Genomic DNA, 27,432 nt, shown 5'->3' on the forward strand with positions numbered 1-27,432 from the left:
ATTTGGTCGGTACATAAATTCACTCCCTGTGCCCAGGCTGGGTCTGTTCTCCCTGTGCCAGTGCTCGGGGTGGGATCTCTCCCATTCCTACACTCAACTCCCAGGCCTCTCCACAGGCAACAAGAGAATGCAATGAACAAGAATCAGCCAATCAGAGAGAGCAGTTCTGATGACTCACCAGTTGCTGGGCAGACCCACAGCACCCAGTGTTCCCTGGACCCCACCCTCCCTGCTCAGTCACAGCCCCAATCCTCCCTGCGCAATCACAGGAGGTCCCAGTCAGGTGCAAGGCCACGGGAAGGGGCTGCAGCTGCCACTGGCTCAGGAGCTCTGAGGGCAGAAAAAAGGGGGTGACACCCGGATGGGGGACACTGGCAGGACTTCCCTTAATGGTGCCTCCATTTGTGTTGGCCCAAGTGAGAGCTTCTGGAGAATCTCTTCCCACACACAGGACACTCATTGGGCCTCTCCCCAGTGTGGATGTGCCTGTGGGTGACGAGGGTGGAGTTGCGCCTGAAGCCCTTCCCGCAGTCGGGGCAGTGGAAGGGCCTCTCCTCTGTGTGAATCTGCTGATGTACTGAAGCACAGACAGACAACTCTTCAACTAATTAAAGTTGAAAAGAAGGGTATTTTATTGCAGTGCTGGACACATAAGGAATCATTTCCAAATGGATGTGCAAGGAGTTGCAGACTCCTGCTCTCTATTTATACAGAAAAGGTTTTACATATCCAAGCGGTTTCTAAGGATGCATAATACATAATCATTATCTGCCCACTTTGTATTATAGTCAGCTGAATACCTAATATGACTGCGCAATTGCACTGCCTTAATTGGGTCTGTGGGATTTTGAAATAAGGGAGTGGGCGTATGTGAAGAAGAAAGCTCTCTTCCTCATGGTAAACTCTTCACCCATGGCGAGTTTGCAGGATTTTTTGATCTGCTGGTCATGGTCCAAGCCTCTCCAAACTGATTATTCTTAAGGCAAGATATTTCTATGGTCTCTGCTCCTCCACAATTGCTACATCTATCCCTGTCACTCCGAGCTTTACTTTCTAATATATTTGTTACTCTTTCACTAACCTATGTGATTTTTGCTTAGCTAAATTTTAAAATCTTAACTAAAATATGTAATCTTCTACTATCTCAGTTATACTCCCAGCTGGCCCCTTGACTCATCCACAGTTTTCAATTATCGTAAATACATTTCCAGCTGACCCCTTGACTCATTACGATGAGATTGGAGCTGCTCAGAAACCACTTCCTACACTCGGGACACTCATAGGTTCTCTCCCCAGTGTGGATCTTGCAGTGATTGATGAGGTTGGAGCTCCAATCAAAGCCCTTCCCACACTCCCCACACTTGTAGGGCCGTTTCCCCATGTGGATCACCTGGAACCAGATCACATCTGAGCTCCAGAGCTCCAGCTGAAGCCCTTTCCACATTCCAAGCACTTGTGGGGTTTCTGCCAGCCACGAGTTGTCTCTACCACCTCTGAGTTCTGAATGAATCTCTGGCTGCATTCTGGACACAGGGGGCATCTTTCCTCCTCACAGCTGCCAGGGCTGGGTTTGCAACCCCTCCTTGTGTGGGATCTCCAGGGCTTATCCTCCCCATTGGATTCCCATGCCATGGAGCTGCTCAAAACGGCCTTTTCCATGAGGTTCTGCAGCAGGGATTTGCTCTCCCTGGTCTCTGTCTGCAGCTCAGTGCCTGGGGAAGGAAAGGAAAGAAAAGGAGAGGAAGGAATGAGGAAGGAAGAAGGACAGAATGAGAAGGGGAAGGAGCTGTGGACAAGGACAGGATGGGATTTGCCTCTGTGCCAGAGGGAAGGGGAAGGAGATCCCCCCAGTTCATCCCTGGCAGGACGGCATTGGTAGCAGGGTTGTCCTGCAGCCAGAGGAAATGTTGGGCTGAGACATGAAACAGAGGAGAGGGAGAAAGGGGCAGTGACTTCCTTCTTGCCTGCCTCAGTGTCCCAGGCCATCTTCCTTTTCCTCGTAGCCTCCTCCAGCTCCATCCAGACAAAGATTGGGATTGACAAATCCTGGCTTGGGGGAAAAACAACAGGTGAGGCCCTTGGTCCTGCTTCCCAAGTCCAGCTCAAAAAGTAACTGCCCTGTTCACAGTTGGATGGGCCCAGACCCTGCTCATCTCCAGCCTCCCCCACCCCTCCAGGCTGACAGGATCCCCCAGCTCCAGGATTGGCCTTCATTGCTCTCCCCACTCTGATGCCAATCAGAGTCCCAACACCAATGTCCCCCCCCAGCTGGTACCACTGCCCCAGCCAGTACAGACGGTTTGCCACAGGAACCTTCCACAGTTCTCCAAAGGGGCATCTGTGTCTCACCCTTGGGGCCCTGCAAGATCCAAACATCCCCTCCCCTGAAACAAACCCTCCCAGAGATCCTCCAATGGATTTGGGGTGAGTTCCCCCTCCCTACTCACCTGTGAGATCTGGAGGGATAGATGCTGCCAGGGCCAGGGGAGCTGCAGACTCAGTGGGCGAGTGGGAAAACAGCGTGGTTCTGCTGCGGCTCCTCCTCTTCTTCCTCCTGTTCCTGCTCTTCCTTTTTCCCATCCTCCGCTTCTTCTCTCCCTCCTCTTCCTATTTCTCCTCCTCCATGCCCAATCCAGATCCTCCTTTCACACCCTTCTCTCTCCCATGGCTGCAGCGTTTGGGTGGAAGGAACCAGGGAAAGCCCCATGAGCCCCCCAGGGATGGGCAGGGGGCTTGGGAATCCACCCAGTGCAGATCCATTCCCCTCCAGAGCCCCAGGGAATCACTCCGGGGATCAAGCGATGGGGACACAGTGGGATCCCCACGGAACCACCCTTTTTCTATCCCATCCCCAACTTTCCCTCCCCTCTCCTATCATTCCCCCAACCCAAGGACCCCTCCCAACTCAATCTGGGGATCCCATCCCTCTCCCACTCTGAATCCTCTTTTTCCCTGCACTCCCACCCCTTTCCCATCGTGCCTTCAGCTCCGCCTCTTGTCCCTATTTGGTTTTGGGGGGATGCAGGTCCCTCCTGCTCAGTCTGGGGGGTCACATCCCCCCTTTCCCTCAATTCATGCATCTCCTGGCTGCTTTTTCCTGGGAGCAATCCCTCAGTTTTGGGACTTTTGGGGTGTAGTTTAAGAGTGTGACAGCTCTGTCTGGCTTTCCCCTCCTGTTGTGGCCTCTCAGCTGCCCCTGACACCCTGGGGGTGCTGGGATTTTCTTCCTGGGGACAAGGATGTTCATCCCCTTCCAGGAGCCCAATGCCCGGCTGGGGCTCCAGTTCAGGGGGTCCTTGAGCAACTGCCCCAGAACCTCCCCCATGGTCTCCCAGCACAGCCAGAGCCACTTGGCCTGGGGTCCCCAAAGGCCTCAGCAAGCCCCAAATCCCTCCCAGGAACCCTCAACTCCCTCCAACCCAGCATCCCCCACATCCCCTGCAAGTTCCCCCCATGGCACCAGCCATGGCCATGTCCCCACATGTCACTGCCCATGTCCCACCATGTCCTCACCCACGGCTGTCTCCCCACCATGTTTCCATCCCTGTCATTGTTCCCCACATCTCCATCCATGCCTGTGTCCACCCACATCCCCATGAATGGCTATGTCCCCCTCCATGTCCATGTGTCCCCCAGCTGGTTCAGGAAAAATAAAATACCTCTTTGAAGAAAAGTGGAAAAAACTGTTTATTACACAATAAAACCTAAACAATATTAAACAATAAAACCTCTTGCTGCTCTAAAAGAGAGACAAACTCACAAGGTCCCTCTGTGGGCTGTAGCTCAGCTCACTCAGTCCCTTATCAGTCCCTCTGGTGCTGGAAATGCCACAGCCCAGGCCTGGCCCGGTGGGCCACAGGTGTGAGCTGCCCATGCTCTTCTGGTGTTCAGGCCAGAGCAGGTTTAAGCAGGTCCAAAGAAAAGGGAAAAAACCCCACAGTAGGGAACTACTTTGCCTCAGCTAGCTAAAACTAACAAAAAGCAAAGGAGAGCTCTGTCCCGCTGTCTGTCCATCCGCAGACAACACAGTGCAGGAGCAGGAATGTGGAGGAGTGAGTGCAGTTTCTGAAAACAAACTCTGCATTTCTTCTCTCCCTCTTCACTCTCAGGACAAGTCTTAAAGGTACAAAACTTATTATTCAGCATAAACAGAACAGACTGGAGATGCAAGCATCATATAGTCCACCCTGAACATACCTTCAACACCATTCAGTACTCCCTGATGTCACCAGAAGATAGGATTGAATGCAAAAGATTTTATGGGGTTGAAAGTCAACAAATCTGCCCTCCCCAAGGAATTCCCATTGTAGGTCTGTGTCCCAATGGATGTTCCTGCTGCTGGGTTTATCTAGCTGCCCACAGGGAACCAGGAAGATGTGGAGCCTCCAAGCCAGGTGTCTTCCCAACACAGATCACCAGGACCATGGATCACCAGGGCTCTGCCCAACAACGCTCACTGAGGATCATCCAATGTAGATTGTCTCATGGGGGACAGAGCTGGAGCAGCACACAAAGCTCTTCCCTCACGTGGGGCACTCACAGGGCTTCCCTTAGTGGCGCCTCCGTTGGTGTTCTGTCAAGTGAGAGCTCTGTGAGAAGCTCATCCCACACTCAGGACACTCGTAGGGCCTCTCTCCAGTGTGGATGCGCCGGTGGATGGTGAGTTTGGCGTTTTGCTTGAAGCCCTTCCCACAGTCAGGGCAGCGGAAGGGCCTCTCCTCTGTGTGAATCCGCTCATGTTTGAGGAGATCGGAGCTCCTGTGAAACCTCTTCCCACACTCAGGACACTCGTAGGGCCTCTCCCCAGAGTGGGTGCGCTGGTGTTTTCTCAAGTCAGAGTTCCACCCATAGCTCTTCCCACATTCCAAGCAGGTGTAGGGCCGTTCCCCCGTGTGGATGACCTGGTGCCGAATCAGGGCCGAGCTTCCTCTGAAGCTCCTCCCACATTCCCCACACTCAAAGGGCTTTTCCCCAGTGTGGATCTTCTGGTGTTGCATCAGGTAGCCCTTCTGGCTGAAGCTTATCCCACACTCCCCACACTCATAGGGCTTTTCCCCAGTGTGGATCACCTGGTGTCGTATCAGTTGGCCCCTCTGCCTGAAGCTCTTCCCACATTCCCCACACTCAAATGGCTTTTCCCCAGTGTGGATCCTCTGGTGTTGGATCAGGATGGAGTTGTGGCTGAAACTCCTCCCACACTCCCCACACTCAAAGGGCCTCTCCCCAGTGTGGATCACCTGGTGCTGCCTCAGGCTGGAGCTCCAGCTGAAACATTTCCCACATTCCAAGCACCTGTGTGGCTTCTCCCTGCCATGAGGCTTCTCCACCAGCTCCAAGCTCTGGCTGGATCGCAGGATGCATTCCTGGCTCACAGGGGCTCTTTCCTCCCCAGAACTCCCTGGGCACAGTTTGCAGCCCCTCTTCATGAGGTACATTCGGGGCTTTTCCTCCTCCTCCATCAGGCCACACCCTGAGAATTATAAATCCTGGTTTGCAGAAAAAATCAAGAGGACAGCAGCTTGGACTGGGAAAACCTCCATGCCCAAGTTCATCTGGGAAAGTTATTGGGCATCTTGTGTCTGAAAGAACCTCCAAAACACCATGATTCAACACAAAAATCCTCTAAACATCAAGATGCCGATCAAAAACTTCCCAAACGTCATTATTCAGCAAAAACCTCCTTCAAAATACAGAGATTCAGCCCTCACAAAGCACAAAAGCACCAACATTTGCCCAGTAAAGCTCAGAAACCCCAAGATTCAGCCTCTGTGAAAATCATGGATTCCCCCTCCCCTGGTCACCTGCTGCATACGGACAAAGCTCCTGGGGCTGGGGGGGAGGCTGCAGATACAGGGAGGAGTAGAACCGTGTGGTGCCGCCTCTTTCTGCTCCTCCTCCTCCTCTGTTCCTGCTCTTCCTCACACTCCTCTTCCTCCTGCTATTCCTCCTTCTCCTGCACAATCCCACCTTCTCCTCCCACGTGCATCGTTTGACCCTTTTGTTCCTCAACCCTGCTTCTCCTTCCCTTCTCCTCCTGCCCCAGGCCCAGCACCCGCTGCCGGCTCCCTCTTGCCCCCAGACCCACAGCATCCCACGGCAGGGGCAGGGATGGAGCTGGGGCAGGTCGGGCTGGGGCAGCGCTGGGCTCTCGGCCGCTCCCGCCCGCACTCGGTCCCCACTGCAGCCGCTCCCACCAGGACAGCGCGGGGGGGCCCGGCCTTGGCGCTGCCCCACTCCCACCTCCCCAGATTCCCCTCGAGTGGGGCGCTGGGGCCGAGGGGGGGGCAGGTTGGGAACCCTGGGAGCTGCGGGTCCGCCTGGCAACTGCTGAGTCATCAGAGCCGCGTGCTCTGATTGGCTGAGCCCTGCCTGAGGGCTGGGGCTGCAGCAAGGGGGGACACCCTGCTCCAGGGGGGATATCCCACAAACGGGGGACCCCCATGAAAGGAAGAAGAGGAAAGTGTCTTTACAATCAGATGCTGTGAATCTGATGAGAGATAGACCCAGGAACTTGTACGTAAGGAAGCGACAGGAGAAGCCATCAGTTTAAGAAAATGTTGTTAACTGATGACACAGACTGCTGCTCAGCCAAGGTCCTGCCACATTCATGAACTTCGAGAAGAAGAACAACAAAGACTTCACAGAGCCATGAATATCGGTTGCTACACAAAAGTAGGGAGCATATCAAGGGGATATGTAGTAAGTGGATTGGGAAGTCTCTTCCTCTCAAGTACACCACCCAATGCGGAAAGGAAGAGGGAGATGCAGCTGGGAAAATTAGGATGAACAGGAGGCTGTGTCCTCCACCAACTGGAGAGACCCTGTAGGAAATGTCCCATGGCCTCTCCCTTTCTTTAGGAATGAAATTACTTTTACAGGACTCCTCTGTCTGCTTTGTGGACAGAATCCTCTGGTGACGTCAATTTTTCCACACACCTTGGGACTCGTCCGGAATTCTATCCACCGTCTGGGGCAGCGGGCAGTGAGTGCAGCTGAAGGTGCCTCACCCAGTTTGGGTGATCGGCCCCCTTGGGGGCGGCAGCACCGGGGACTGATTGGGTACCTGAGAGTGACCAGGAGACAGACGAGTGACACATCAGGGGGGGCTGTGAAGAGTCAGCAGGGAGAGAGCACTGAAAATCTCATCAGTGAGTGCACTGGGATCTTTGGGGAGTGAGCACGGCAGGGCACCCATGGAGACAGAAAAGGGAAAGCCAGGAAGGGGTCCTGTGCCAAAGGGATGATGATCCCAAAATATCTCTGAAGGGTCCCTTGGGAGAAGGGTGAGGTAGATTGCACACTCCCTCAGAGGCAATTAAGGACTTGGACACCCAGGGGGACAATAAGAGAAGTGGAGAAGGGATTTGGACAACAGGGGATGGATGGCATTGGTGTGCTGGGAAGAGACTGGGTGAAGGGGAGTGTGCAGGAATATGGTTAAGGCAGGAAGCAGCAGGAGGAATCTATGTGGTGAGAAAAAGAAAAGAGAAGGAAGAGAAAAATACTCAGAATTTGGATGTTTTTCAGCAGGGTCTTATCCTCAACATTTGCCAGCTGATCATTTGTATCCCCGGTTTCCAGGAGAGGAAAACAAGGAGGTCAGGGTTTCAGGGGGTTTCTCTGTGGGGGGCAGCGGCAGCACCGGGCGCAGAGGTGCGGGACCGGGAGCACGGGCTGGGGGCCTGGGGGGAGCTGCGCGGCCGGGCCGGGGCTGTGGGGCAGCCGGGGCTCAGCGCCGGGCGCTGCCTGACCCCACCAGCCCCGGGCAGGGCCGGCAGTGGCCCCCGGCCCCCAGGAGGCTGCGGGACGCCCCGGCCGCTGCCCGGCCCCGTGGAGCTGCCGGCCCTGCCCGCCGGGGGGCGCCTTTGGACACTGCGGCAGGACAGGGACCGGCTCTGGGATACGGGCTGGGGAGGGCACCCTGAGCACAGGGACGAGGAGCAAGGAACACCTGGGAAATGTGGATTATACATGGAAGGACTGAGATTTTCTTTTCTTTTCTTGGGATCACCACAGAAACGAATGATTTTGCAGAAAGCTCAGCAGCTCTCAGAGGATGAGCACCCACAGGCACTGAGGGGGGCTGCAGGAGGGGCAGAAGAAGGCCCAGCACCACTTGGGCACAAAGGCCCAGCAGGTGAATGCAAGAAGGAAGCAGAAAAAGGCCAAGCTGAAGGCAAAGGCCAGGGCAGAGTTCCTACAGCCCCTGAGGGATCAACCCCAGGGCCCAAGGGGGCCCCAGCACCCAGGGCACGGGCTCGGCCACAAGCACCCGGCAGAGGCATTGCCCTCCTCGGCAGGGGACAGCCCACCCAAACAGCCCCTGCAAGGAATCAGGGCTCCAGCTGCAGGGCACAAGGACACTGCAAGCACAGACAGCAGCACCCTCAGGACCAGCAAGTCCACCCCTTGATGGACATGGATTGGCAGGGCTGTCACAGCTCCCATCACACCAGGGACCCTCCACACTGGAGCCCTTGAGAACATTCAGGTGGGTCTGCATTGAGAGGAGGCCTCTCCTGATGGACACAGGGGCCTCTCAATCCACTCTGAATCTTAGACCTAATGGGCAAAATAGGAAAGGCATGGTTTAATTATTAAGGGAATAAGTGGGAAAGATGAGCAGGTATGATTTCATCAACCACTACTAGGAGATGTAGGGGATACGCTTGAAATAAATTAATTTCTTTTTCTTCCTACTGTGATTGCAATTTACTGGGAAGGAATTTGGTGGCTGGATTTTTATATTGTAAAAGGTGATACAGAGGCTTATGATGTTGTACTTATGTGTCAAATGTCTGGCAAGGCCTATGCTGAAGTGAACCCACAAATGTGGACAGTCCCAGGGAAAGAGGGAAAATTAGATATGGAGCCTCACCAAATTACTTTGAAGCAACAAGGACAAGAGGTTGCTTGTATTGATTTAAAATCAATACCCTATTCCAAGAGAGGGAAGGAAGGGCTTACAGCTTATTACTGACTCTCTCTTAAAGGCAGGGTTTTGGAGCCAGGGATCTCTCCCTACAACACTCCAGTCAAGAAACTGGATGGATGGACACAAGGAGGAATCACAGAATTTTCAAGTGTTAAAAAGCAGATTAACTGAGGCTCCTGCCCTGGCCCTCCTAGACAGGGAGAAAGAATTTGAATTGTAGGTGGATGTTAAACAGGGCCATGCCGAAGAATTCTTGTGTTAAAATGTTTAACCCAGTGGCCAGAGTGGCCTCAATGTCTGCAGAATTGTGCAGACACAGCTCACATGGGAACTGAGTCCTGAAAACTGATGACAACAGGAGGATCTCCTAGAGTTCAAGTCTGGCAGCAAGTTAAAGCTCTGACAACCAAAAGAGCCTCTAAATGGATGAGCAGGGCTCGGTTATTACAGTATGAAACTTGTTCAGTGGCGCAGGAGGATTCAGAACTGAGGACAGGGCAAGGGTTTAACCCAGCCTCCTGTTTGAACAGCCTGGAGAGGGGCTGGCAAGAAACTCAGGTGTTGTAGTGCGTTTTTATACTTTGTAATACTTTGAAGTAGTTTTGTTTTGTATCCCCATATTTTTCCCAAATGGTTTATCCCAAACTGTACCCCTCTCCCTTTACCTGTGTAATCCCTCTCCCGGGATGAGATCATCCCCAAACCCCCACCCTGGCTCTCTGTCAATCACTCAGCATCCCATCCCCTCCATCCAGAAGTTTCGGTCCAGGTCGTTGAGTGATTAGCCAGAGGCCAGGAGTCAGCCCCCCCAGCCTTGCCCCATACGCTGTCCTATATGTTTATCCCCCAGCATCCATCCCTTAGGGTCACTTATAGGTTGGTAAAATGTTATCTACTTTTGGTTTCCACCTCCCTTTAAATGTGACCTTGGCACATCTCCCGGGCTCTCGACAGGAGGCCGCCTGAGGTGCAGGAGCTCCTTTGGGACTCCTAATAAAACCTTGGATTAACCCCTGCTAAGAGTCGGCCCTTTATCTTCTACCACTGTCTCTGGTGTCTCTTGTGCTGTCTCTGGTGTCTCTTGTGCTGCAAAGGCGACCAGTCCAGGTACCCTCAGTACCCTCGGGGCACAGAGAGTGTCTGCCCGCTGTCGGCCATGTCGGGGCTGCCCCCCCCCCGGTGTCTGCCGACTCGGGACTGGCCGAGGGTTCCTGAGAGGCTCGCAGAGGAACCGAGACACCCAGGACTGCATTCAAGGGACAGAGCTCCAGACCCAGGCTGGGAGAGATTGATGAGACAATCCCTGGACTGAGGGAGAAAATGTGTTTCTGGATGGCTCTGCAAGGGCAGCAGAAGGGAAAAGAGCTACAAGACAGGCTGTTATTAAGGAAGGGGAATCAGACAAAGCGCAGGTCACCAGCCCATGCTCAGCTCAACCCAAGGAGCTGTGGGTGCTTGTAAGGTGCTTGTAAGGCACTGAAATGCCCTGGGCAGGAAGGCTTCAATATCTTCTGCTGACACCATGGCACCTAACAGGGCGGCAAAAGCAATTCTGACTGCTTCAGCAAGCACTGCATCACTTATTAAGGTATTTCTAAAACAATTCATAGAGAAGGGATTGTGGAAGGAATAGACTCAGAAAGAAGAACTAATTTTACTCGAAAGATCCTTCAGGGGGTTATGGCAACTTTAGGAATACAATGGGACCTCCATAACCCCTGGCACCCCCTGAGCTCAGGTCAGGAGAAATAAAGAAACACTTTTGGAAGCTGGTGATAGAAACCAAGATGCCGTGGGTACAGCTTTTGCCATTGGCTATGGCAAGAAGAAGAGACAGACCCAGGGCAGATATTCAATTATCTCCCTTGGAATTGATGTCTGGAATTCCTTACCCTGGTAATTCTCCACCTTGTGCAGGGTGGAGATAAGGGATGTATGTTTCAAGCAGTCCGTGGCCAGAATCCTGTCTCTTGTGAAATCTCTCCCACAGGAAGCTGGGCTGGCACAGAGCCTGCCCTGGCACTTTGCTGTTGCCAACACCCAGCCAGGACATCGGCTCCTGCCTAAGGAGTGCAAAGCAGCACCACTGGTGGCCAAGGGGCCCATGCCAAGTGTCCCTGAGGCCAGAAACAGCCGCCAGCACAGCTGAACACGGGGGGGACCCCTCAGCCTGGCCTCAGGGGCTCTGAAGCCCCGGAGATTTGCACTTCCCGCCTGCAGCAGGACCATGGGAGCCGCCCCTGAGCCTGCCCTGAAGGCAACGCAGCAGCAGCCAGGGCTCCACAGCGGGCCAAGCCCCTGGGCCTGCCCACAGATCCTCTGCTCAAACCCTCGGAAATCCTGGCCACCCTCCTCTGGCACCTCCAGCCACTGCGGCCAAGCCTTGCTGCCACTGCTGCAGCTTCAGCACTGGCTGGGCCTGCACTGCCACAGCTGCTGGGGAGCACCACGGCACAATTCCACTCTGGGGCTCACTCACACCCACACTCTGGGCTGACTGCGACTGCATTGCTGCAAAATGTACCCATTTTGGTTCTTTTAAATCTTCTTTCTCTGCTCAGGCTTGGTTTGTCTTTGCCTTGGGGAAAGGAATTTTAAAGGTTTTATTTAAAGGATGTTACACCACTCAATGGAGATGAGCTAAACATCTCCACAGACTGGGAATAGCCCAAAAGACACCCACAGAGATAACGACCAGCAACAAAACATCAACGCCCAGCAGCAAACAGCAACCAACAGCTACCCCAGACACTGCCCCCGGCAGAGTTGGAGACACCTGGTCTGGAAAAGGCTGAGAAGGAAATCCAGGAGTGTGGAGCTAATTAACTCCAGAGGGGAAGGAATCCGGATCTAATAGGAAACCAAATACTAAAAACTACACCACTTGGAAGCAATGAACATTAAACCAGTGGATTTAGATTGGTTCAGACTACATAAAGTTTAGGAAAAAACTAATAAATCTCACGTGTCATGGAATGATCTTCTCTGCACACTCGGGCTGTGTGTGGATGGAATGATGTGTGCTGCATATCTTTGCCAAAACCAAGTAATGCCTTGACTCTCTAACACTAAAGATATTGTTGGAGGGTTTTTGTTTTCCCCGCAGTTTCAGTGACAAGAATACAACATGAGAATCGTTTTTCAAAATAATCCTACTTTATATGGTTAGGTAGGTTTGGGACAGAAGTGTGAGAATCAAGTTTTGCTATGGGTTTTTCAACGTTCACCTAGAACTGCTTTAAAGGTGACCATTTAACTCAGAAACAGTTAATAGTTTGTTTAAATATTGTTTAAAAAACAAACAAAAACCATCCCCCTACCTAAAACCATAACAAAACAAAAAACCAACCAACCAACCAAATAAATAAAAAACAAACAAAACCCATCAAAACCAACAACAACTAAAAAGCAGATTCTGGGGGGGGTGGGGGGGGGCTGCATGGCTGCTCTGGAAGAGAAGCTTCATTCCAGGTAGCCCGGAGAGGAGCTTTAGAAATGCAAATTAACACTGCTGGGGCAAAGCCTGGACAATGTACCTGGGTCTTCCTACCCGGGGCAGGAATTGGGCTGATTCCCTCTGCCTGCTTGCACTGATGGAATTTGCACAGCTAAAGGCAGAGCCCATGGTGAGGATATCTGACTCTGCAACAGAAATTGGTACAGCTGCAAAAGGAAACAGCAAATGGAGAATGTTGTGGATGCAGCTCATCCAGCAGCTGAGCGAGGGGATGCAGGTGGCAGCCAGGCCTCCTGATCCAGGATTGCCTAGAGAAGGACAGGGAATGAGGGCACTTGTAACCTTTCTGATTGACACTGGGGCACAAATCTCTGCACTAACAAAAAGGATGCCCAGAAGTGTAGAATTGTTCCAAGAAAGAAATAATGTTGTGTTTTAAACATCCTAGGAACTACAGAATCTATGAATGTGGCATTAATAAAACTCACGCTCCATGGAGAGGAGTGTGGGAAAGACATTCTGTGCTGTCCTTGTGAGCTGTCAGGGCCTCCTGAAGATAAGGAGAAGCCCCATATCTCTCCTGAAGGAACACCAAGGTCGTTACCATGGAGACCAGAGGAAGGAGAGAAAGTTGGGAGATATGGACTCTGGCTGGCTCCCAGAGTGTCCTGGCTCCCTGGTCGCTTGCTGGGAACTTTGTTTCTCTTTTATCACCAATGGGCATTGTATATGTGTTAGATGGGTGTAAATATCTGGAAGAACTATAAAAGCTACATTGGTTTAATAAATTTCTCTCTTGCACCCTTTTGATGGAGTCATGTATTATTGTACTGTGTCATGCTCTATAACGACAGAGGAGAATGAATTAGTTCTCGAAATGGTAATTGGGCATATTCCAAACAATTAGGGATGGATATTTTTGCTGGGAGGCAGTGGGAAGATTCTGAGGGATTCCTGTGGTCATTTGGCATGCCATGTCTTAACATTAGACTACTCCAAGCTGCATCCTCCTCACTGTCTAGCAAAATTACTCATGTAAAACAATACCCTCTACCTTCTGGTGCCAAAGAGGGCATCAACTGGTTATACAGGACTTGTGAGACCAAGGAATAATAGTCAATACCCATTCTCTTTTCAACTTGCCAGTGTGGCCAGTTTGGAAACCCAATGAGAAGTGGAGGCTGACAGTAGACTTCTGCAGGCTTAATGCCAACACAGACCCTCTTACAGCAGCGGTCCCAAATTTGGCTGAATTAATGACATCAATTCAATAAAAAGCTCACTCAGTCATGGGACCTATAGATGTCAAAGACATGTTTTTTATGATACAGCCAGAAGATATGGACCATTTTGCCTTCACATGGGAAGGACAGCAATACACTTTCACTAGGCTTCCCCAAGGCTACAAACACTCCCCCACTTTGGCCCACCCTACTTTAGCCCAGGAATTAGAAAAAACACCCAAACCTGACAACGTAGCTGTTTATCAATACATGATGATATTCTTGTGGGAGGAGGTTAAATAGAAGCAGTGGGAGATACCCAACAAAAAATAATCTCCCATTTAGAAAGTCTTGGTTTGCAAATTCCCCCAGAGAAAATTCAAAAGCCTTCTCAGGAAGAGAAGTTTTTGGGAATTTGCTGGAAAGGAGGTATGACATGTATTCCACCTGATATCCTAACCTCTTTAGATCAGATCAAAATGCCTGAATCCAGGAAAGATCTCCTGCAAGCTCTAGGATTATTAGTGTTCTGGAGAAAACGCATTCCAGATCTTTCAATAATTGCTAGGCCCCTTCATGACTTGCTGAGCAAAGGGATGAAATGGGATTGGACTCCTTCTCAGGAGGAAGCATTGCAATTGCTGTTTTTTGAAGCAACAGCTCACCAAGCACTGGACCCTGTCCATCCCACAGATCCCTTTCAGCTGGAATGGGGATTTGCCTCCTCAGGGCTGTCAGTACACATTTGGCAGCAGGGTCCTGAGGGTCCAAGAAGGCCTATTGGTTTCTATTCCTGTGGTTTCAAAGATGCTGAGAAAAGATACACTACCTGGGAAAAAGGATTGTTTGTGGTTAGCTTAGCTCTCATAGAAGTGGAAAAAATTGCACAACAACAACCAGTTGTCTTGAGAGGCCCTTTCAAAGTTATCAAGACAGTCACTACTGGGACCCCCCACCCCACCCCTGCCGACAGGGTGGCCCAAAGGGCCTCAGTTGCAAACTGGTATGCTCAGATTGAACATTACTGTAACATTTTCTCAATAACAGAAGATGCTGTAAAAAATTTAGCGCTACAAGAAACTGAGAACTTGGGCAGCAGCCATGACAAACCTGCCTCTGTAATTAAAGTATCCCTTCCTTTCTCCCCCAGACAATCAGCAAATTCTTGGTTCCCTGATGCCTCTGCTAAACAGGAGGGGAAGGTGTGGAGATACAGGGCAGCAGCCCTCCACATTTCCTCTGGTGAACGAATCATTACCGAGGGAGAAGGCAGTGCCCAGGTTGGGGAGCTGAGAGCTGTTTGGAGTGCTTTCCAACATGAGGTACAGAATACCTCTCCTGTCTGCATCTACACGGACTCTTATGCTGTGTATAAAGGATGTACTGAGTGGCTTCCTTTTTGGAAGCAAAATGATTGGGAAGTTAACAGAATTCCAGTATGGCAAAAGGAAAAGTGGTAAGAAATTTTCAACATCACAAGCCAAGGGAACTTTGTTGGGGTGGGCAGCCTTTCACCAGACAGATGGAAATCCAGCAGGAGAGTGGAACAATAAAGCTGATGATTTAGCAAGACTAAGTGCCCTGAAAAGGAACAAATTACAGAGGACTGGGATCAACTATTAGAATGGCTGCATGTAAAAAGACAGCACACAGGTGTGAAAGATTTGTACAAGGAAGCTCTGGCGCAGCGTTGGCCTGTCACCAAGGAAAGGTGTAAAACATGCGTATCAGCCTGTGAGCAATCGCAGACTGGAGACTGGAGAGACATCCTTTGGAAGATGACCCTCTGCATTTCAGAAAGGGTAAAGGCTTATGGGACGCGTGGCAGGTAGACTATATTGGCCCCTTTAAGAAGTCAGGAGTTAAACACTTTGTGCTGGTAGGAGTAGAAATTGTATCTGGGATGGTCCAGGCCAATGCTTTTAAAAGAGCTACAGGTGATAATACTGTTAAAGCATTGCAGGGATCATTTGGAATTTTCCCAAAACCACAGGAAATTCAATCTGATAATGGGTCCCACTTCACTGCTAGAATTGTACAGGATTAGGCAAAAAATGAAGGAATTAAATGGACTTTTCACTCTCCTTACTACCCTCAAGCTAACGGGATCGTGGAAAGGACCAATGGTCTTTTGGAATGACTTTTGAAACCAGAGGAGGGAAATTGGGATGTTCGGTTATGGGAAGCTGTGAAAAATGTAAATGATGGATGGGGAGTAAATGGGTGTCCCAAAATCACTGCCTTTTGCCACATAGCTCCAAGCATAATTGCCTCTCTAGGGAGACCAGATGATTTCAAGATTCCAGCATATTACCCTGGACAACCTGTTCTGGTGGACCTCCCTACTGTAGGGGAACTACCACTAGTGCTAAAACCCCCTCTGAATAAACATGCATGGGTAGCCTCTGATGCTCTAGGGAGAGAGCATCGGATAAATACACACTGGATAATTCCATCATTCTAACTTTTTCTGTCCCTTAGTGGCAGGATTCTGTTGTGTTTACTTTTACAGAAGAACCCTGAGGGACATGAGGATCATCTGAACCATGATAACACTGGTGATACTTTTCTGCATCCTACCACAATTCCGTGGACAGAATCCTGCTGAGTGGTCGTGGTCTGAAGCTACCATCCATCACACTAATGTTCTAGGATCATATCCCAAGGGTCACCACCTGAAACTAGAGCCTATAGTGCTGCATGACTCTGAGATATATCGCCCAAGTGAGTGGGGATGGGATCAGAAGGACTGGACTAGAACCCTAACTGGAACAATTGGTGAGTCGATTGTGGTAGCGTGCAGAAAAGTGGAAGGATCTCTCTATGAGAAAGCCACCTCCATTGCAGGTGCTGGAAATTTTTTAGAACCAGATGGAAAAAACTATTTGCACATCCCTACAACAGAACTGTGTCCTACGACAAAGTGGGAGTGTACCAAACAAATTCCCCTCACTCTGTGCTGCTGGCAGGAGTACATTGGTAACTACACTTTAGGCCCCAGAACCAACAATGCAATTACAAAGGATTGTAGAAATTAATCAACTGACTGCTGGCATAATTTTACTTTAGCCAAACCAACTTATGTGACACGCTGTTGGCAAAATAACTTGACAAATCCATAAAGTTTAAAAGGCCTGGTTTACAAATTTAAGATAAACGCTATAACAAAGCCCACACTGAGTACAGTAGTCACACCCCAGTGGGTAGAAAGGACTGAGAGCACCCTTAGTCAACTTGATACTGAATGGCCTTGGTCCCAGGCTTTTGTTCATTTTTCCGGATCCACAGGAAATGTGAAGGATTTAAAACTATCAACTGTTGTTACACATGAAAATCAGATATACACTAGGCAGGGATGGGAAAACCAAAAAACCTGGCAGCTTCAAGGGATAGTGGGGAAAAAAATTAGTATAGGATCCGAATGATTAACGGAACTACCCATAGAAACGCAACCTCAATCGGTGTTTTGACAGATCAAACAAATAAGCATGAAAAGGTTGGTACGCACCCAAGCTTACAGGATTGTTGGCACAATTTTACATTGGCACAAACCATAGAAGTGGTTTGTCTTTGGTCCAAAAAATGTAGGCCTGTAGGGCCTACATTTTAAGTTTATAGTAAATGCTATAGCCCAACTGGTTACAATTTACACCACCACCACTCCAGCCCAACCACTGCTTATGCTTAGCCCAAGAATTTTTGAAAATGGACCAGATATAATTAGGAAAACAGGACAACAATAAATACTGTTCATTCCAGCATGGTTCTCTTAAACAAGTCAAATTGCTGATGCAAAGTAATGTCTCAGAAATTCAGCCGGCCTGTTCACCTTTTTTGCAAACTTCCTTTGAGGGTTGGATGACCTGGTTGCAAAAGCGGAACTCTTTTAAAAGACGGACGCTAAGAGACATAACCGGTGTTGTGGGAACAGGATTGGGAATTCTAAAGAGTATTGATTCAGAAGTATTAATGAATAAAATTGGCTGCGACAACTAGAGATTTGACCAAGTTACAACAACCACTACAGTCATTGGCTTTAGGAACACACCAGTGGCTGCTATCAAACATTTTGACAAATTGGGAAAATTTGTAAAAAATGTAAATGTAAATGACCACAAATTGGTAAATGATGCACTCGGTGCTACACAAAACAACATTTCTTTGGCTCTCAGCTGTATCCAGGCACAATTGTGGATGCAGTCAGTTGCTGCCTCAATGATAAGAGAAGGTGAAGAAGGCACTTTTCCTACTGAAATTTGGAAAATAATTTGGGACAGTGCCACTGATTTTGAAAGAGAATTCCAATCCTGGTGGAACCTGGTGAATTTAACTTACAATCCCATTACAAACACAGCCATGGCTTTTGTGTTAACCATACGTAATGCCTCAGTGCATTTGATATTTCCTATGATTGCATTAGGGCTAAATGATGATAGAGCTGTTCTCTATGAGCATCAGGAATGGGCCCGTCAAATGGGTGAGAAATGGCAAACTGTTAATTTAGAATCTTGTCTTGTCCGAGAACAACAAGGGCTCATCTGTGAAAGCAATGCAATCATAGCTCAAGACATTTTTTCAGACACAGAGCAAAATATCTGTCATTTTGAAATTCAGCCTAATGAGGCTTCTGAAACAGTCCTTGTATATATAGGCAACAGGTGTGCATGCTTCAGAACTGCTTGTGATTTTGTATTCATAGAGAATGTTGTAGTAGATACTAAAAATTATTCAAATGTTTGTGCTTGTAACTTTACCAAGTTTACAGGATGTGATTTCTCTTATGAAGCTCCAGTTACCTCTCACTACCTATTGCAATCCAACTACACACTGATTCACAAACTGATGCCTACTCCTATTGGGATGGATCTCACTTTGGTAAGTCAAGTGCTGCTCCATCAAGACTTGGTAGAAATCCTCAAAAAGATAAAGAAAAACGGACAGAAGACCTGGTGACTGTTCATCATAATGTGAGACAGGTACACCGTGTTATGGAGAGGGTAAAGAAAGATGCCGAGCACAGGTGGTGGGATACCCTCTTTGGGTGGTCACCTACTGCCACGAGTGTCCTGAACAGTGTGTGTCAACCCATCGTTGCCCTTTTGATTCTAATTGTGCTTGGTTTTATCTTGTCATCAGTCCCATTTGTTATGAATTGGAGGATGATGAAACGGCTGACAAGATTGATGTCTATAGTCAATGCACACAACTTGGCTGATGTCCTCTACACTGTGGACATCCCCAAGTCAATTGACACAAGGCAATTATGAATTAAGCATTTGTGTTTTAGAGCAATCCTTGATTCCCGTTTATGATTTTGTGAGAATTACTTTCAATTTTTAGTGAATTGTTTTAGAAAATAATTTTAAAGTTAATGCTTATATTATGATTTGTTTATTGTTTTGCTTTTGATTATTTGTTATTTGTTTCAACCATTTGAAAATTGTTACAAAAATAATACTATTTTAATTAATTAACTATTAGAGTTAATTCCCAATATTGCTGGATGGAACGTGCCTGGGGTCGTCTGGCCTTGCTGCTGGACCAAATGTGGCAGCTGTGGTGGTCTCACCCCAGAGACACCCCTGGCTAGCTGGGTATTGAAGCTGGCGCTTGGGACAAGTCCAGGCAAGCAGGAACTCAGGTTTACCTCTGGTGGAAAGACTTTAGGTGATGGTGAAGGTAAAAGGAGACGCTGCTGGAGGTTTTGATCCAGAGCTTTATTCCTAAGTCACAGACCTCTGAATGTTGCAACAGCTCCAACAGAACTCAGAACCACGTGGTCGCTGGGTATTTTAAGCCCGGGGAGAGGGGGAGGGAAGGGGTAGGTATGGCACCAACCAGGTGGGAGGGGGGAAGTCTCAGGGGACAAGTGACACCTGGATAGCCCAATGTTGCCAGGGCTGAGAAGCATCTTTTGAACTTTGCCAATCAGATGATGCCCTTGCTGGAATGTTAAGATTGACGGACAGCACTTAGCAAGGGGGCAAGGGGAAGGGGAAGGGAGAGGTTGTTGGCACACCTGAGGGAGGAACTGGGATAGCTGAAACAGAGTATTACATCACACTGCAACAATTAACCATTTTGAAAATTGTTATGAAAATAATACTGTTATAATCAATATTAATTATGTTTGTTTATTGTCTCCCTTTTCCCCCTCTTTTTCCTATCCTTTCTTTTCCTCCTTTTTCTCTCTCTCTCTCTCTTTCTTCTCTCTGTCATACTGTCCCTATTTTTCCAGGTTATACTACCAACGTACGGCCAGTCCTGAAGACTCATCAATGATACTCCAGAGCGCTGCTGATAAAGATCCCTCAAGACAATTGTGAGTCACGGGGTCGTGTGAGAGTCTGTCTGAAATATCCCTCATCTGCCTCACGATCGTCATTGCGGGGGAGCACTGAAAAACAGACCCCTCCTGTCTGAAGTTTCTGATCCTGTAGGGGAAAGTCATATGCCTGAGACCTGAGAGTGTTGCTCAATTATTGTTTTCACAGGTGCATTTGCTATATGCTACACTGAGCTCAAAGGGCATTTTGCCCTTTTGCACAATAGCTCTGGAATTCTCCCCGCCTCTCGGCCTGGCTGAACTACTCCTAGGCTTTAGGGTGGTTCCCCCCAAAGAAGGTGCCTCTCGCTCGTTCATAACCACCATGACAGACAAACCGAGATGTAAGAAGCCTCTTCATCAAGAGACCGAGACATGAAATCCCTGTGTGAGAAGGCCCCCTCTCACCTTCTTCCAGAGACTGGGACTGAAACCCCCAACCCGGGAGAGGTGTGCAGTGGCGGGGGAAGGAAAGCTGCCCAAAGCAAGATGGATGTTGCAGGTGCAGGCAGTCAACCACGAAAACAATGGCTCTCACCTACTGCCAAACATGGACTGTGTGTACCCCTTTCCAAACACCATTCTTTCCCCCTGAAGATACAGTAAACTACCTTTGATTTGGTTGCAAAATCCACCCCCCCTTCCCCCATCAAAAAATAGTGTAATTGGGGTCCAGATGAACTGCGCCTCTGAGATCTCCCTGGACGCGGCCTGGTGAACTCCATGGGCTGGACATGGAGGGACTTGGCAGTTTGACGTTTGGTAGCTATATACCCATTCTTTTTCCTCCCGCTTTTCCCTTATTTTTTCCTTTTTTCCCTGATTCCTTCCCAAGGCATTTTTGCTGTGGTTATTTCAATAAAGGTGCATTTGTTTTGATTATCACTGCAAACCCCCTTGTACCGTGTCAGTTCTTTTGCACCCTGAGATCAATCCACGAACCATCACGAAACCCATTCATAAGGACGGATCGTGACACACCCAAGCTGCATCCCCGGGATCCGCCCGCCTCTCCCAGCCCCAGAGCCCCCTTTCCGTGACCCAGGGACCCCCTGAACCCCCTTTTCTGCCTTTCCCAGCTCCCAGACCCCACTTCCCTGAACAATGGAGACTCCTGGACCCCTTTTCTGGGTTCAGGGACCCCCTGGATCCCCCAGCCCGCCTCTCACAGTCCCTTCCTGGAACCTTGGACCCTTCCCGGCTCTCCCGGTTCCGCTTCCCAGCCCTTGGACGCCCTCAGACCGCCCAATCTCTCGTGCCCCCAGTTCTCCACCCCCTGTGCGTCCTGCGGGGATGTCCTGGCAGGTCCCGGGGGGGGTTCAGGGGAATTCCCAGGGTTTGCTCTGTCCCCTCTCCCTCCCTGTGCTGCCCCGGTCACTTTCGCGTCTCCCAAGCTGCGGCACCGGGACCCGCCCGGGGACCGGGGACTGCTCCGGCACCGGGACCCCCCTGAACCGCAATTCCTGGGCACGGGGAACCCCGAACTTCCATTTCCAGGCGAACCCCCCTTCCTGGGCACAGAGACCGCCTTGAACGTTCATTTTGGGGCACTGGGAGCCTCCCTGTACCCCCTTCCCCAGCCCCAATAACCCCTGCACCCCCTTATCTGGAGCCTGGAACCCCCTGAACCCCAAATCCCGGGCATGGAAACCCCCCTGAACCCCCATTTCTGGGCACCGGGACCCCACTGCATCCCCTTATACAGCACTGGGAGTCCTTGACCCCCCCCATTCTGCTGCACCAGGATCCCCGTGCACCCCCATATCCAGGACTGGAACCCTCCCAAACCCTCCATTCTCAGGCACAGGGACCCCCCTGCACCCCCTCATCCAGCACCAAAGCCCCCCTGCACCCCCTTTCCTGGCCCTCCCCCATCTCAGACACCCCAGCCCCCGCTTTTCCTTGGGGCGGGGCCAGGACTGTGGGCGGGGCCGCAGTGGAGCAGCGCCATGGCTCCAGCGCTGGCTCTGGGGCTGCTCTTGGGGCTCCTGGGGGACCCGGGGGGCGTGAACAAAGGTGAGTGGGAACCCCGAAACGGGGAAACTCCTGAAGTTCCATTTCCGGCCACTGGGAACGCCCTAGACTTCCATTCCTGGACAGGGGAACCCCCCTGTACCCCAATTTTGAGTCTACTGACCCCTCTCAACCCCCTTCGCCAGCCCCTGAACCCCATTCCTGGACAGGAAAACCCTCCCGAACCGCCATTCCCAGGCATCAGAATCCACTGAGCCCCCATTCCTGGGCGCCCATGTCCGGGCACCGAGACCCCCCTGTACCCTCTTCCCCGGCACCGGGACCTGCTCGTCCTGCGGGGGGAGGTGTCTCAGGATGTCCAGGAGGGTCCCTGGGGGGATTCTGGGCCCCAGGACCCCCCTGAATTTTCAGTTCTGGGCACTGGGACCCCCCTGCACCCCCTTATCCAGTACCAATTCCCCCCTGCAACCCCTTTCCCATCCATCCTGCCTTCCCCAGTCCCCAGACCCCTCTTTTCCTTCATCCTGAGACCCCTGGACTTCCATTCCTTCTTTTCTCAGTCCCCAGCCCCCCCCATTTCTCTGCATCAAGGACCCCCAGATTCCTATTCCCAGGTCTCCCCACCCTGTGACCCCTCATTCCTTGGCACTGGGGACCCCTGGATCCCCTTTCCTGGGCACATGCATCCCCTGGAACCCCCATCCCACTTTCCCAGTCCCTGTACCTCCTCTCCCCCTTTCCATAACCCTGGAACCCCCTGAGCCCCCATTCCTAGACACCAGGACCCCCTGCAGGCCCTTTCCTGTCCATCCCACCTCTCCCACCCTGCACACCCTTTCCTTGGCCCCAGGATCCCCAAACCCCTTCCCAGCTCTCCCAGTTCCCCTTTCATTGTTCCATGATCTCCTCAATCCCCCCAAATCTCCGTGTCCCCCCAGTTCTCCACTCCCTGCGTTACCTGCACGTGGTGGTGTCAGAGCCCAGCCCGGGGATCCCCCAGTTCATGGATATTGGGTACCTGGATGGGATCCCCTTCGTGCGCTACGACAGCGAGCGGGGCCGGGCAGAGCCGCTGATGCAGTGGATAAAGGATGGAGTCAAGCCAGAATATTGGATATGGGGACCCAGACCAATGTGAGGAACCAGCACAGTGATGTCAGGAACCTGAAGATACTGCGTGAGCGGTACAACCAGAGCGGCGATGAGTGAGGGGAGCTGTGGGACTGGAATGGGGATCCATAGGGCTGGAATGGGATCTGTAGGGCTGGGATCCATGGGGCTGGAATGGGATCTATAGGTCTCAGATGTGGATTCACAGGGCTCTAAGTGGCTGAAATGGGGATCCATTAGGTTGGAATGGGATATTTTGTGATCCACGGGTTGGGATATGGATCCATGGGGCTGGGATGAGATCCATGGGGCTGGGTTGGGATCCATGGCATTGGGATGGGATCTGTGGGGCTGGAATGGGAACTGTAGGGCTGAGATGGGGATCGATGGGGCTGAGATGGGGATCCATTAGACTGGGATGGGATAGCTTGTCATTCATGGAGCTGGGATGGGATCTGTGCACTTGGGTTGGAATCCATGGGGGTGGGATGTGGATTTGTGGGGCTGGGATGGGAACTGTAGATCCCCAATGTGGATTCACAGGACGCCAAGGGACTGAAATGGGGATCCATTAAGCTGGGATGGGATATTTTGTGATCCATGGGTTGGGATATGGATCCATGGGGCTGGGATGGGATCTGTTGAGCTGGGATGGGATCCATGGGGCTGGGATATGAATCCATGGGGCTGGGATGGGATCTGTGGGACTTGGGTACAGATCTATGGGGCTGGGAGGGGATCTGCAGATCTTGGATGTGGATTCACAGGGCTCCAAGGGGCTGAAAATGGAGATCCATTAGACTGGGATAGGATAGCTTGTGATCCATAGGGCTGGAATGGGATCTATGGGGCTGGAATGGGAACTGTAGGGCTGGGATGGGATCTGTGGGGCTAGGATAAGAACTGTAGGGCTGAGATGGGGATCCGTGGGGTTAGGATGGGGATCCGTGGGGCTGGGATGGGATCTGTGGGGCTGGAGTGGGGTCTGTAGGGCTGGGGTGAGCATCCATGGGGCTGGGATGGGATCTATAGGTGTCAGATGTGGATTCATAGGGCTCCAAGGGGCTGCAATGGGGATCCATGGGGCTGGGATCTGTGGGGCTGGGATGGGATCTGTTGGGTTGACTTCCATGGGGTTGGGATGTGGATCCATGGGGCTCCAAGGGGCTGGGATGAGGCTCTGTGGGTCTCCATCAGACTCTACGGCTCCAAAGGGCTGGAATGGGGCTCTGTGGGGCTGGGACACAATTCCAGGGGTCTCTGTGGGTACAATCCCCCCAGGTCTCCACACAAGGTTGAGGTCTCCACACAAGGTTGACAGTTTATGGCTGTGACTTCCTGTCCGATGGGAGTGTCCGTGGATCCCACCAGATTGGCTACGATGGGCGGGATCATATCTCCTTTGACCTGGGATTCAGGAGATTCGTGCCGGCCGACAGCGCTGCTGAGATCACCAGGAGACGCTGGGAACAGGAATTGAACGGGGTTGAGATGTGGACAAATTATCTGAACCACATCTGCCCAAAATGGCTCCAGAGGCACATCAGATATGGGCAGAAGGAGCTGGAGCGCAAAGGTGGGAGCAGAATTCCTGTGAGGGATTTGGGAATGGAGGACTTGGGAACACAGTATTTCCAGTGGGAATTCTATGGTCAGATCTCATCCCAATCCCATTGCAGTGTGAATTCCATGGTCAGATCTCACCCCAATCCCATTCCACTGGGAATTCCATGGGCAGATGTCACTCTCATCCTATTCCAGTGGGAATTCCATAGGTAGAACTCACCCCAGTCCCGTTCCAATGGGATGTCCCTCACCATTCCATGGATGTCCCTCACCATTATCCCATTCCAGAGTCCCCTGATGTCCATGTGTCCAGAAGAGAGGAACACGGGATGCTGATCCTATCCTGCCACGTGTACGGATTCTACCCCAACACCATCGCAGTCAGCTGGATGAAGGGGGGTGAAACCTTGGATCAGGAGACGGAGTGGGGCGGGATCGTTCCCAACAGCGACGGCACCTTCCACACCTGGGCCAGGATCGAGGCGCTGCCGGAGGAGCGGGAGCAGTACCGGTGCAGGGTGGAGCATCCCGGAATGCCAGAGCCTGGGATCTTCGCTTGGGGTGAGGCTGGGAATGTGGGGATTGGGAATTTGGAATTCCTAAATGGGGATTCCCCTCCCCCTCCTCACTATCCCATCTCTCCGTGGTGGTCGCTGTGTCTGTCATCGCTGCCATCCTCATCCTCATCGTTGTCCTCATCAGATTCGGTGTCTGGAAGCTCCAATCTGGTAACACATGGGATGGGGGTCGGGAAGGGACACGGATCCACCCAGCACCGTTCTGGGAATCCTGTGATGCCAATGCTGATCCCACTTTGTTTCCACAGGGAGGAGGGACAGGAATGGATACAACCCAGCAGCCGGTGAGTTCCAATGGTGGATCCAGCTCTGGATCCCCTCTGTGCGGATCCCAGGATGGATCCTGGGGTTAATCCCAGTGTGTGATCCATGCTGGAATCTCATGGATCTTCTCTCTCTGCAGGAAAAGACATGGGAATGAATGGCTCCACTGCAGATACAGCATGGGATCAGGGTGGGATTCCAGAGGGAGATTGGGGCAGGATGGACAGACTGGGATTGGGGAGGGATTTTGGATCAGGGCAGGGGTCTAGAGTGGGATCAGGTGGAATTGTAAAGTGGGATTGGAGCTGGATTCTGGAGCAGTATCAGAAGGGATGGATGGAGCAGGATTGGGGCAGGAGTGATGGAGTGGGATCAGGGAGGGATTCCAGTGCAGGATTGGGTAGAATGGATGGAGCAGGATCGGGTGGGATCGATGGAGCAGGACTGGGACAGGACTGGGGCAGGATCAAGTGGGATAGATGGATGGAGCAGGATTGGGGTGGGGTCAGGTAGGATTCTGGAGCAGCTCCCTCTCCCAAGGGGATCCAGCCAGGTCCATCCTGTGGAATGGGGACAGGGACAGGGTGACACCGTGACCCTCTCTCATCCTGGTAGTAATCACTACCTGAGGGATCCATGGGGCTGGATCCAGCCCCTTCCCTCTTCCTGGGAAAGCTGAGAGCTGCCAGCAGAGCTCATCCCACTGCTCCCACCCACCCCACAGCTCTTGGTAACAGATCCATTTCCCCTTTTCCATGTCCCAGTGTTTTAAAGCCAATAACCACAAATATTCACAATGCTTCAGTTCTGGTGTGAAATTATCCTGCTTGGGGCAATAAATGCTGCTTGGGGCAATGTCCTGGATTGTCAAGCAAATTGTATTCTATTTGCCACCTGTATGGCAGTTGTCTTCTGTTAAGTAGGCAGTTTTCCTTATCTCTTCCACAACTGGGGAGACATCCGTTGATAACAGGCTATTGAATGTCACTGCACAACTGATAAGAACGACAGCATCCCAGTGTGAGATGCTCCACCCAGAGGGGAGAGCCAAGCATTCCTACCTGGATATAATCTTGAGTTTCTGGAACACCAGCATGGCTTTCTCCACTGGATTTCCCAGAGGAAACAGCTGCTCTCTTCCCCTAGATCTTCAGAGGAAGACTACACTCTTCTACAGGATCCCTGCTCCAACAGAACCCACCTGACACTCTAGGAGGGCTGCAGCCACGATTCCAATTGGACTGCTACCAATACCCTGACCCACAGGGTGTCAGGTTGTGTTCTGACTCTGTCAGTGTTGTTTTAGTTTACTGCATTGTTTATTTTATCCTTTTATTTTCTTCCCTACTAAAGAACTGTTATCCCTGCTCCCATATTTTTTGCCTGAGGGCCCCTTAATTTAAAATTTATAGCAATTTGGAAGGAGGGGGTTTACATTCTCCATTTCAGGGGAGGCTCCTGCCTTCCTTAGGAGACTCCTGTCTTTCCAAACCAAGACAGATTTTGGTGCTTAACGTGAGGCTCGAGGGCACAGAAATAAAAAGGAAATAACAGTTCTTGAGTAATCTAATTTTTGTACGCTGCTACAGAAACCTTGTTAAGCTGTCATCATGTGGTCCAGCTTACCTTGGTTTGGGTGGCATGTGGTTGTGGCTACATTTCTCCCATTTGCAGGCCCTTATCTAAACATGGGTCCTATAACCAAGGCTACTGTGGCTGTTATCCAGTTTGTTTTATGGGTGAATAAGGGGAGGAATTAATGGATTTTTAACTTCCTCTGGAAAGCAGGCACATGGATTCACAGCTATCACACACTAACTGTATGTTGTTGGGGTTACTTTAATATTACCACCTGCTGTGAGGAAATGACACCAGGGGAAATCTTCTCCCAACCCTTTAGCCATCTCTTTGGGTCTGCTCTACCAGTTTTTGAAGGGTTCAGATCCACTCTAAATACTAATGATATCAAACAGTGGCTGGTGTTGCTGGAAGGCTTGTTC

The 27,432-nt window shown here is 50.9% G+C and overlaps 1 protein-coding gene, 1 long non-coding RNA gene and 1 pseudogene across 2 annotated transcripts; 1 reads left to right on the forward strand and 2 right to left on the reverse strand.

Annotated features, from left to right (window-relative positions):
• Positions 1–608: 608 nt before the first annotated feature.
• Positions 609–2,873, reverse strand: LOC139585544 (uncharacterized). The gene is made up of 3 exons (XR_011677109.1): positions 2,448–2,873; positions 1,965–2,050; positions 609–1,712 (listed from the first exon to the last, which is right to left on the reverse strand). It is a non-coding gene; the product is annotated as an uncharacterized lncRNA (long non-coding RNA).
• Positions 2,874–3,662: 789 nt separating this feature from the next.
• LOC139585538 (zinc finger protein 892-like) lies at positions 3,663–12,664 on the reverse strand. The gene is made up of 2 exons (XM_071418350.1): positions 12,472–12,664; positions 3,663–5,470 (listed from the first exon to the last, which is right to left on the reverse strand). The coding sequence occupies exon 2, from the start codon at positions 5,457–5,459 to the stop codon at positions 4,551–4,553; it is 909 nt and encodes a 302-aa protein (XP_071274451.1). The 5' UTR covers positions 5,460–5,470; positions 12,472–12,664; the 3' UTR covers positions 3,663–4,550.
• A 9,186-nt stretch (positions 12,665–21,850) lies between these two features.
• LOC139585540 (class I histocompatibility antigen, F10 alpha chain-like) lies at positions 21,851–26,288 on the forward strand (annotated as a pseudogene).
• The last annotated feature ends 1,144 nt before the right edge of the window (positions 26,289–27,432 follow it).

The sequence above is a fragment of the Agelaius tricolor genome, unplaced genomic scaffold (genome assembly GCF_023055355.1).
Source record: "Agelaius tricolor isolate 1412-34295 unplaced genomic scaffold, bAgeTri1.0.p SCAF_84, whole genome shotgun sequence".
Classification (NCBI taxonomy): Eukaryota; Metazoa; Chordata; class Aves; order Passeriformes; family Icteridae; genus Agelaius; species Agelaius tricolor.